The sequence below is a fragment of the Cataglyphis hispanica genome, chromosome 2, assembly GCF_021464435.1.
Source record: "Cataglyphis hispanica isolate Lineage 1 chromosome 2, ULB_Chis1_1.0, whole genome shotgun sequence".
Classification (NCBI taxonomy): Eukaryota; Metazoa; Arthropoda; class Insecta; order Hymenoptera; family Formicidae; genus Cataglyphis; species Cataglyphis hispanica.
Window position 1 is genome coordinate 5,281,903 of NC_065955.1, and position 12,615 is coordinate 5,294,517.

The 12,615-nt window shown below is 32.1% G+C and overlaps 1 protein-coding gene across 1 annotated transcript; it reads left to right on the forward strand.

The window, feature by feature from the left end:
* The first annotated feature begins 1,046 nt into the window (after positions 1 to 1,046).
* LOC126858965 (nucleoredoxin-like) lies at positions 1,047 to 12,427 on the forward strand. The gene is made up of 7 exons (XM_050609752.1): positions 1,047 to 1,859; positions 10,273 to 10,542; positions 10,988 to 11,088; positions 11,291 to 11,486; positions 11,643 to 11,733; positions 11,856 to 11,995; positions 12,197 to 12,427. Exons 1-7 carry the CDS (start codon positions 1,398 to 1,400, stop codon positions 12,425 to 12,427), a joined length of 1,491 nt encoding a protein of 496 aa, XP_050465709.1. The 5' UTR covers positions 1,047 to 1,397.
* Positions 12,428 to 12,615: the final 188 nt, after the last annotated feature.

A 12,615-nucleotide genomic window follows, 5' to 3' on the forward strand; every position in this document is an offset into this window, starting at 1 on the left:
CTGCAAAGAAAAATATTATTTTTGTAAAGGGGAATACAAGTATAAGTTAATTTTATCTTAACCATTAAATAATTAACATGATTTGTGTATACAATATAATAACTCTGTATAGTTCGTGCAATGTGTTTTTCGTCATAGATTGTATACAAAATTTACATAAAATAATGTTTAAAATAAACAAAAAAATATTTCTATGTTATGTGCTGACGTGTGTGTTTAATTTCGATTTTGTGTAAATTATACACATACACACATAAATTTCAGAAATATACAATATATTTAAATAAACATTATAATATATGTATATGTATATATATTTTTCTTTTTGATTTTTGTCTTTTTAAGAATAATCTAAAAATTAAAAATATATATATTTATGTACCAATGTATCAATGTATTTGCAAACAATAACATATAAAAATTCATTGCATAAAAAAAAAATTAAGTGCGGTATGATAAATGGCACATGCGTAGAGCGCTCCTATAATATTTTAGTGAAATAAAAGTAAAGATAAATACCTATATCGCTCCAAAATGGAAAAAAATATTCATACGATTCAGATTTCGATACTATTGAAATATGGCGCGTAATATTCTCATAGAAGACGATTGGTTACGCGATTCCGCTGCGCCCGATTTCAATCGTGTCCGAAGTCAGCGAAATATATGAATCAGTCTGCATTTCACGACAAGAGTGATGGGTAAACAATTTTATTGAATTATAATGATTACGTCTTTCCTGAAAGATACTAAAAGTAAGTTTTCCACTTGGGGCTGACAGATATTTTTTAATTGAATTAATTAATTACATTCAATTATTTAAATTAATTAATTTAATAAAATATATTTATTCTTCATGCGAATTTTGTACGCAGTATATTTGAATAATAAAAAAAATTAATTGAAATAATACTGTTTTAATATAACAAGAAAAAAAATATTTAATGCTGTCGCTCATCAAAAGAAGCGCGAGTAGCGTCGCCTATCGTCTTTATCGCCAATTTGGTAGGAAGGTAACAGAAAAAAGTATATTTGTTCTCTTCTGTTAGCCGAAGCACCGAGCATGCACGCGATTTTCGCATTTTTCCCTTTATTATGGTAACATGTTGTATGTTGCTTGAGTGACGCAAGTTGAATCGTTGAATCGCCACTTTGACAGCATTGCGTCTCATTGTCAATTGTCAGTGTCAGATCAGTGACAGTGTTCAGTCTGTATTGGTCTGTATCGACGTGAGGTTGGGGTAGTTAGTCCGTACGCTCGACGGTAGGTTAGAGCGACGTCAGATTCGTCTGGATTCGTCAACCCCTTCTCCGTAGCAAGAAGACTCGTCGGCGCGCGTCGCTGGAGAGCGGGGCAAACTTATAATCCTTGCATTAGTCGCGTCGCGCAAAGCGTGATGGCTGCGTGTGTCGGGGAGCAGGTATCCGTGGCGAACGCCGCGAAGAAACCCATGTCGACCGGCAAGCCGTTGTGCTGGCAGCAGCGGTTGTTTGGTAAGCAACTTGTGCGTTGCAACCAGATTAACGACGCGAGGAAGTCGATCGACTCGACGATTGCGTCGCTCGTCCATGAGGATGGCCGGCCGGCCTGCGAGATCATCGGCATGTACTTCAGCTTCGTGAATCCCGGTGCGACCTGCGACGACTTCACGCGTCAGCTGGTCGAGCTATACACAAATGTCAACGGCGCGGACAGCGGTGGCGGCGGCGACGAGCGCGACAGGAAGAAGAGATTTGAGGTGGTGCACGTGGTACTCTGGAGCAACGTTACCGACGTGCTCGACTTCGAAGACAGCTTCCGCACTCATGTAGCTGATCTACCTTGGCTCGTCGTGCCGAACCGAGATTACGAGAGAAAGGTAAACAAATTTTTTTCCTTCTGATGTTTATCTGTATCTTTTTAAAAGCAATACCACTTCTTTTTTCACACTTTTTTTTCTCTCTTGTCTCTGCTCTCCTCCGCTCCTTTTTCCTAGCTTTTTTTTTTCCGTTATTCTAATTCCGTAAAGTTTTCAAAAATTATCATCGCCACGTGGTATTGTCTATATGCATCTATTCAGAAAACTTTTCCGCTATTGAAAATGTTTCCACTGGTTCTGGATTTTGTCTGCCGCGCGTGACTTTTATAGAGAAAAAAGCGTAGGTATTATTAATAGAAATTTATTCAGGAAATTGAGGTAATATATAAGTACTGTTAACAATATTTACGTTAGAAAATTTTTAAACATTTTAATAAAACAAGATAAATGATGATTTTTATGTGTCTTTTTCTCGAAATAATAAAAGCGAATAATTAATATCATTGTTAGACACAGATTCAAGTAAATTGTGTAACCGAATTATTCAAAGTAGAACAAGTAGTTTATACGAACTGTTCAAACGGAAGTAATGATCGAAATTTATCGATTATTAATCGATTCGCAGTTCGACTATTCACACAAGAGAAATTTGAGCAAAAATAATGTTTATTGCAAAGATATATTCCATTTTATTTATTTACATTTCGACATTTTATTCGAAATAATTGGATATATTTTTTAGGTTTGAAAAATCCTAAAAATTGAAAAATTTAGATAATAATACTCACTAAAAAAACAATCAGAAAGTTTTATATAGAGAAAGATTGTTGAGCTTTAATAGAAAAGTTTTTCATGTCTGTAACTTACGCGATGATTTTATATTGAATAGTATTAATTGTGTAATTAAAAGTTTTATCTTTTATTGAGAGAAGAAATAGAAACGCAGAAATGGTTGAGATATTTTTAACATCTACGTCGCAAAGTTTATATTGAAGTTTATATTGAAGTTTATATTGACTAAAAGAATTTATAATAGTAGCGGTATACAGTTAATGCATCAAGTAATCTCTCAAATCAAAATAAACGTACAAAATATCGTGCTTTATATACTTCAATTTCAATTTGAGAAAAAGCACAATTTTCTTATATATTAAATTTAAGAAAGATTAGCAGTAAATTAATCTCAATATCACATTTCACTCAGAAATTTATGACAGAAATGTTTTGTCATATATAATACTATTTAATTTTAATAAATATTTTTCTTTGTTCTTACAATTTTTCTTTATCTGTACAGTGAATAAATCTTTAATATTGCTTATCTATTACAAATCTTCAATATTGAATATACAATACATCTCAATAAAGATATAATATATTAGTACAAGTATTATCTCTAAAGCTTGAAAAAGGAATCAGATCCTAATTTGGAGTTGATTTTTCTTTAATAAAAAAATGTTTAGGTATTAATAACTTCCGAGTTATAAATTATAAGTGATTGAAAATATAAAATCTTTACGTTTTATTTATTATAGAGTGAATAAAATCTTACATATTTATTAAACGGATATTATAACAGAATTTTAATTCAAGTTTTTATTTTCATGCTAGAAATAGTAATCATTTTGTAAGAAAAATAATAAAAGAATAATCGATTTCGAACTTATCAAAAAATATCTATACTTGAGAAAAAAACGTACTCTAAATATTAAATGACCCTAAATAAAAATTTCGTGGTCGTGTAGTGCATAGTTTTGTGTATATAGGTGGATTCATATTACGTTACAAGAAATTTTAGTGTATGCTATCGAATTTTATAATTTGCACCGAACTGAGCGCAGTAAATTTTATGAAATTTGTTTTGTTACAAGCATATTTAATACGTATACAAGGAATAATTGCTAGGCAATTTAGAATTTTTTTTCTCATGTTAGTGTATTTTGATTGAAATTTGAATAAAAATTGGCTTTAACTGCATTCGCAGTGATATGAAAATGCAGTGATATGATATTAAAAAATGCTATCGTGCATTCTTATTAAATATCGAAATTTTTTTTTTACAAAAAAAGGAAAATAACGTATTTTTTATTATAAGATTTACAAATAACTTTCATCAGAAATATATGCCAGAATTATATTGGTTACTTTTTTAAATTTGAATGCATTTAAAGTACATTATTTTATTTTTGCGGAACGAAAATTTTGCGAAATTTGCAAGTTTTATTAAAATGTATTAAAAAAAATAATTTAATACAAAAAAATTCTTTAGTTTTCAAGTTTGATTTAAAAAAACAAAAACCATTTTACTTTGTAGTATTTGCGGTCAATAGGATACATCCGGTGACTCTCATTGTCAGACGCTACGTGAGATAAAAATACAGGCTTAAATAGATCTTAATTATGAGCTTATCTGGTGAGAAAATAAAACACACTGGATAAAAACTTCTCAGAACGCATATGTACTGTAAACATTGTCTCAAATAGCAATTTTGTGAGTCGCACGCACGCATGAACAGAATATTATTCCGATAATAGAATATTACTTTGCTACGAGACGATGCACGTTTTTCATTTCAGGCACAGGCCTTTTAACCCCTTCGCTCATGCAGTCGCGCTATTTAAGGTTCGAATTTTATTTGCGCGAACACGCCTGGTGGGAGGACGTGGTCGGTTGCATGCTCTTGATACTCTGAGATGTTTTATCCAGCCGATCTCTTTACCATTATGGTTTCTCGGTACACGTTATCGTCGTTGTTGATAATACGATGCGAAAGTACAAAGGAATATTGCGATAAAAAAATTACGAAAGTGTAATTTGCAAGAATGGCGATTGATGAAGAAAAAAAAAGATATCTTAAATGTATTAAAATTTCTTATTATTTGATTATTTGATTTGTTATATTCGCTAATGCATCTTATCTTGAACTTCTCTTGGCTTAAGAAAAAATTTAGAATATTAATAAATTTAGAGTAAAATTGAAGGATATTTGTGTGATGGGTAATATAGATTTATACCTGAGAAATGAGTATGAAAAAAATATAACTTTATATTTTATGGAAAAAAAATACAATTCTACGATATTTTAAGAAATTTCACTGTATCAATGTTTTTTTAATGAAGCTCTTTATCAATCATTGTAAGCAAGATTTTTATTTTTTTTATTTTTCTTGTTAGAAATAGCAAAATAATTGAAACATATGTATTTAATTAAAAGTTTTTTAATTAAATATTTTTTAAGCTAAAATTTTTATTTTTCACATAGAGAAAGAAAGTTTGCTTTTATATAAATATTATTTCTCGTTTTGTATTTATTAATGTAATACATACACACGCATGTATAAATAATATATAGAAGATACTTGAAATGTTTTAAACGTTACTTGAAACTCTGGTCCACTTTATATTTTATTCCGCTAGGGTACTTTAGATTCATTGATGTTTATAATAGGGACGTACACAGGGTACAATATATACATTTAATCGGTCTCAATTGCGGAGAGACCGTAACGATAAGCGTTTTAGCTATAATCAACGTCAAGTAGCATCGTGATTGGTTCTCGCTTATTAATTCCGTGTTTAAATCACTTTTGAGAGCGTCTCGCTGCAATCACGAATGCTTTGTGATAGTTTCATTAACAATAAAAGAAACAGAGGTGGGATTACAGTGACTTAAGAAAAATTAAAGATCAATTCCATTCAAAAAGACTTATCGAAGACTTATTTTACTCAAGAGAAAGATTCACACAAATAAGATTATGCATAGATTAAATTAAATATTTTAGAATGCGATAATGCTATTAAATTATATCTAGCATTTATTTATTTAAAATATAAAAGATAAAATTATCGGTATTTTAGAATAAATCAATGTCTTTCTCATATTTTACAAGAAAATTTTTTATCAATAATACTTACAATTAGTAATAATATTCTTATCGCAAATAAAGACAATTTAATTTATTTTATATTAATATTCGATTATGAGTTTCTTTGATAAAAATCTTGATCGATGAAATCACAAAAAGACATGCATTCTTATCGATCCGACTTTTTCGTGTCCATGCATTTTTGATGACCCTTCATCCCCTTTATCTCGACACGAGAGACAACACTGCACACAGCTGGCACATTTCGTGAATAAGGCGTCTCTAGGAGACCCGTCGTTTCAACGCTTTAATCAGCGAGGTTGCTCATAGCTCGGACGTTTTAAATCGCTTCGTAAGAAAGCTCGCGTTTTTTTTCTTTTGCCCGAGAGCACCGCTAACGAGAAAGCCGCGTCGTGAAAAGAGAAAAAGAATCGAGTAAACGACTGGGAGCGTTCTATTCTAAACATACGGACGACCCATATCTTCCTCAAATAGCGTTCTCCTTCATTCTACGCGATAATGAAAGAAATCGAAAGAGGAAGAGACGGAGAGACGAAAGAACTTGTGTGAACGTATGTTTCTTTTCCTTCGCTTGAGTTTGTATACACACGAGCTTGTTCATGAAAAATGAAGCGTGAGCCACGGCTGTATCTTTGGAATGTCTGTAAGTCTAAACGAAAGTCGCGAAACTTTAAATTCTTTTCTCTCTTTCTCTCTTACTCGCTTTCTCTTTGCATGAATAATTGCGACTCGTTTAAATATTGATTAGAGAAACTTTTGGTCTTAAATAGTACGTCATTAATAATTTAAATCTGTATTTACTCGGTTATATTACATCAAATATACGGTAAAGAATCGAAAAATAATCGTAAATAAATCACGAATTTAATTACTATTTAATTTTTAATAATTTTTATTTTACCATGATAATTCGGAGAGATATATTGTTATAATTATAAAATACTATTTTTATTTGTTATATAAATATCATCTATTTCTGCGATGTTATTTGCATTTATAGGGATTCGGAGAAAATCTTATCGCTATTTCATGTCGGTGGTCCTAGTTTTGTTTCATGTTTTGTTTCATTTTTTTTTATCTCGCTGCATGCCTATGAATTGTGTATAGTCTATTAGCTAGTGGTCAAAGGAAAAGTGGTGAATGTGCAAATTGCTCGCATGAAAAGTCGTCCCCATGTTTGTAAGAGGAAAACAAATCTTTTAAGCCATTCTGTCGTGTCTATCAATTTTTTTCCTACAACTATTACTTAAACTTTGTTATAATTATAATCGAATACCCTTCTATGCGCGAGAATGAATAATCACGAACAATTAAAAAAATTTTTTAAATATTTTTTGTCCGTCCACAGTCTCTATGATACGCATTTAAGAGACTTTTGCTTCATTTATGTAAATTACTCCGATTAATCAGTCTCGCGTCGACGAAATGCTCGATCGAAGGCAAAGATTATCTTCGCCGAAATAACTGAAAATTCCTCAGCAAATCATAACATAAACTTAGATACACATGTATAAACTAAAAGAACTATAAGGAGTTGGCGTCATCTTAAATGAATACTTAAATTGTGAGTAAACTATAAATATGCACAAAATTATGATAATGTTCGCTAATGATTTTTATCACCACTATTGATTATTAATCGCTAGCCAAATGCTGTTGAATGACTCCATAACAAAAATTGGAAAAAAAATATATTTTTCAAATATTTCACATTTATCATTATTTCTTCTCTCTTTTCTCTCTCTTTATCGTTCGTTTTAGAACTTAGGGCTACGAGAATTGGTAAATCCCGCATTGCCATAACGAGCCGCTTACACGCAACTATTCGCTTATCTGCGAGCGTGAGCAACGCTCGTAGACAACGGGGAGAACACGAAGGGAGAACACGCGGTCGTCGTCGCGACGGCTGCAGTTGAGCCGCATGGCAGAGAGGCGTCGGGTTAGACATGCGATCTGTATACATTCCGGAGACGATTGAACGCGGGCAAACCAGTCAAAAGTAATCTCTGTTTTATCCCCCTCGTTCTCCCTCTCTTCCGCCCTCGCGTTTCTTTTTTAATCGTATTTTCGCTTCCACTCGTATAATTGCAGCGTGGAGTTTTGTCGGCGAGGGATCGACGAGGTACGAAGGAGATAATGTAATATCGTGATGGTAGAAAATACAGACGACGTAAATGCTCGCCCGCTTAGATCGCATCGTGTTTATAAAAATATTTATAAAAATGAGAAATGTGTTCTCGCATGCGTGATAAATAAATGAGTATATATAAGCTAGGAAATAAGGAATGTTTCCCACAACGAGTATAAATCAGAGAGAAAGAGGGGAAAAAGAGAGTAAAATTATTACTTTTGCAAATTTTTGAATCTCGAAGAGCGAGAGAGGGCTCGTATTATCCTTTTTCTTGGAAAATACTCGTCTAATAACTTAGGTGAGGAATATTATGACGCCGAATGGACGGAGTAGGGACGAGAGAAATAACGATAGCACACCGTCCGTGTTGCCACCGCTCTCCGTCGTCGAGAACGGTAGCAACACGGGCAAGGGAGGACGCACCACGCGTTATCGACCGCTCGAGAGGCTGCGGGGGTGAGCGCGAACGCCGCGTTCGTAGGCACCATGTGACGCGGTGGAAGCGAACGGGAAGGCCGCGCGGGAAATGTACGAAGGGACGAAGCCGGCGGCACCCCTGCGCGCTTTACCCTTCGCGCGCACGGCCGACCTTCTCTCCTCCCGCCCTTGTGTTAAAGTACCTCGCGATAACGTACGCGTTTCACTGTACCCACCTACGGACCTTTCTCTCGCCTTACGCCTGTTCTATCCATCCTATCCGACCCCTCTCTCTTTCGCCCTTTATGACCGTAACCCGTAACGGAGCATCCCGCGTGATAGGAGAAATCGCTCGACCCTTCCCCTTGAGATATCGAACTGTGCGGGCGCGCGGTCTGAGGGGGAAGGGGATTGAATGTTCGAGGAAAGGGGTCGGCCGACTTAATGCAGTTTCAAGAAAAGGGACGGACTGGGGGTGGAGGAGGGTAAATTGGAAGGTTTAGACTCCGACGCGCGATTCTACTCCTGCTCGAATTATGACACCCGGTGAAGATGGGAGAAGCTATGTCAGCGAATTTTATCAATGTTGTATAAAATTGGGATTGTATCCTGAAATTTATTTCAAAATATTATTTTATTTCTGAAATATCAAAATACTTTTCTATCCCCCAAAAAGAAAATACATTGTATATATATGTGTGTTTTATTCAATAATATGTTAAATGATTGAAAATTTTAGTATAGTGGAACGAAAATATAATATATTCTGATATTTCTCGACATGTCGAAAAATATAGTGTAAAATATATAAAAATTATATATATATATGCATGTACAATATAACTTATTGTTAGTATGAGATTTTTTAAAAATTAATGAGATGCAAAAATCATTTATAACTCGATAATGATTGAAATAGCGAGAGAATAAAAACAAAAAGATTCGAAGAGATAAATTAGAATCGTAGATGTTGGTGGAAAAAAGTTCTCTAATTAAAGTGTGTTGCTGTTAATGATGTACATTATTTGCAAAAAAGAGATTCTATCCAAATATATTTTATTTTGGTTTCATGCGATATTATACATTTCAAGAAATATTCTAATCATTTCTCTAATGAAAATCGCATGTAATATGAAACAGGAATTAATATTTGGATTTATTAAACGCTAAATGTTGGAGAAAATTATATGTATATATATATATCAATATACACGAGTTATTTTATGTGCGAGATTAATTTGCGTACGTAATATCGAAATTAAAGTAATTAACACACAATAATATTATAATGTAATTAATACACATAGATATTATTTGTCAAACACGATAACATAATACAATACATATTATATCTCGTATGGATATATTTTTTTTTTCCTGATTGCTTCTTCCTGTTCCTCTCCACATGTGCAGCTCTTATTCTTATTACTTCTCGAGTGAGTAATATTATGGTTATTTTGCAATGTTGATACAACTCCAACTGCAGCTATTCATGGCTTATTGCTACGTAGTCTCTGGAGAAATATGCTTTTAGCCCATCTTGTTTATTGAGCGGAGATTACATTAGCTTTTCTATGGCACAATATTTAATTATTCACATCAATTATATTATAAACAATATAGAATATATTATATCGTTTATAAATTTATTATTAAAATATATTATTAATTATTCAATTATGTTAATATAAAATATTATATATAAAGTACAATTTGATAGTACAGATAAAAAATATTATAATTGTATCTTTTAATAATAATATTTTTCGATGATTTTTCCAGAGCCGATCAAACCGCACATGTAAAAAATGTTATTACAATAAAATGTTATGTTTATATATATTAATTTAATTCAATTAGATGTTAATCCTCTTACACTTAAAAAATAGAATTATATATATTAATAGAATTATACAATATATATTAATAGAATTATATATATATTGTATTCTTAAACTAAATATAGTTTTGCGTTCATAATATTTTTCATTATTATCGTTGAATTATGCAGATTAATTTTTGTGTTTTTTTTTTCAGACCAGGCTGACTCGAAGGTATCGGATAAAAGCAGGCGTACCGACGTTGATCCTGCTAGAGGGGTCTAACGGTTCCATAGTGACAAGAGGAGGCGTTGAACGAACAGTCGCTGATCCCACCGGTCTAGAATTCCCTTGGAGACCTCCGCATCCAAAAGCTGCCCTTGAAGATGGACCTCTCCTGCCATGCGGTGCTCGTGATAGCAATGAACCTATGTTGCATGAGGAACTCCGCTACTGTTACAAGGGAGTTTACTTCAGCGCACATTGGGTATGGAGGAAAACTAAAATTATGAAAATGTTAAAATTACTCACGATCACATCACAAAGTATTTCAGGGATTTCTATGATAATTTTAGTTATAAAGCAAATGTGTTTTAAGAAAAATACAATTAATTTGTATTGACGAAACAAATTGCGAATCTATTTGATTTGATTGATTAGAAAGGCAAATAAGATAATATGATTTAATTTTAAATACACATTTTAACAAAATATCAATTTAATGATAAGTTATAAAAATATATAAAATTAAACATTTACTAGAAAAAATAATATTGAAACAAAGCTTTTTAATGAAGAGATCGATTTTCTAATTAAATCACAACATATGAGACATTAGAACGATATATTAATTTAATCTATGTATTTCTGACATTGTGAATATTAATTACACATTTCAATTATCTTGGAAATATATTATGTTTTTCATTTAGTGTCCACCTTGTAAAGCATTTACTCCGCAACTTGTGGACACGTATCAACGAATTCGGGAGAGAGGTGGCAATTTCGAAGTAATTTTCGTAAGTTCGGACAGGTAGGTTTGTTTGTGGGATTGATTATATGTTATATTCGTAATTTTCCATTATATAGACTTTTAGTTTTGAAAAGTCCTATTTTATTATATATATCTTTGTCTTATTTAACCACTGATTTCTCCATGTACTTATCCCTCTATTCATAGTCCTTTTGTTTTCTTTCCTTTTGTAAAAGATTTCAATTGTGCGTTTTTATTCTAGGAGCGAGGACTCCTATAATGCATACACGGAAACAATGCCTTGGCTAAGGATACCTTTCAATCAAGAAGAAAGACGTCGAAAATTGGCAAGTGCTTTCGATGTTCAAGCAATACCGACTCTAGTCATTCTGGATTCTCGTGACAACATAATCACTCTAGATGGACGCACCGAATTAATCGAAGATCCAGAAGGACTGGTAATTTTTCAAATTATTATATTAAAAATTTATTATGAGTGATTTTTCTTGTGAAAAAAATAAAGACGTTATTATATATATTAAAATTTATCACAAAAAAATAAAGAGACTTATTCCTCTACAATTTTCACAATTATTGATTTTCTAAATTTTCAGAATTTTCCCTGGACAAGTAGACTGGTGAATATTTTAACAGAAAAATATGCTACGTCGTTACACGATGCTCCAGCCATTATTTTATTTGTCGGTAAGGATACAAATGAAATATATCTATGTATGTACATATATTCGCATGCTCTATTCGAAAGAAAATCTGCTGAAAAAAATATAGATTGTGTATTGCCTAATCTTTTTCTGTATATTTTACAGAAGGAGAAGACTGTGAGATTCAATTCGGAGAAAGTGTATTACTACCGGCTGCACAAGCGTACAGAAGGGATCAGCCTGATTATGATCCAAATTATGATGACCCTGAGGATGATATGTTACAGTTTTATATAGCTTTAGATGTAAGTATACATATAGATGAGAGATTTAATTAAGCGTAAATTAAATATATATAAATATAATTTATCTTAATTAAAAGGACAAAAATCAAATTTTATAATTATGTGCGATTGTATGATGTATATAAAATTATAAACTATAAAAATATCCATAAATTAAAATAAAAATATTCATAAATATAATTAACAAATTTTTTTATGCAGTGTGAAACGTCCGACATTCTTCGTGAATTTATTGGTTTGGATGATGCGGTACCTCTTTTGACCGCCATAGATATTCCGCGAGGAATATATGCAGTGATGGAAGACGGTGCTGAGATTTCTGTGGACTCTGTACAACAGTTTGTTGATAAATTTCTTAACAACAAATTGCCAATAAATAAAATAACAGCAGTGCATAAAACATCAAAAGCAAATGAACATGTGCCAGCTTAAAGGCATATGTAATATTAGTTAAGCATAAAATTTGTACTTGTCAAATGTTAGGAGAAATTATTCGAATATCAAAAGAAATTATTTTATCTTTTTGTATTTTTCTTTTTTTTACTCCTATCTCTGTGATACCGTCGTTTTTAACGTAGAAGAAAAAAGATTCACATAGAAATATATATTTGTTTTTGCAT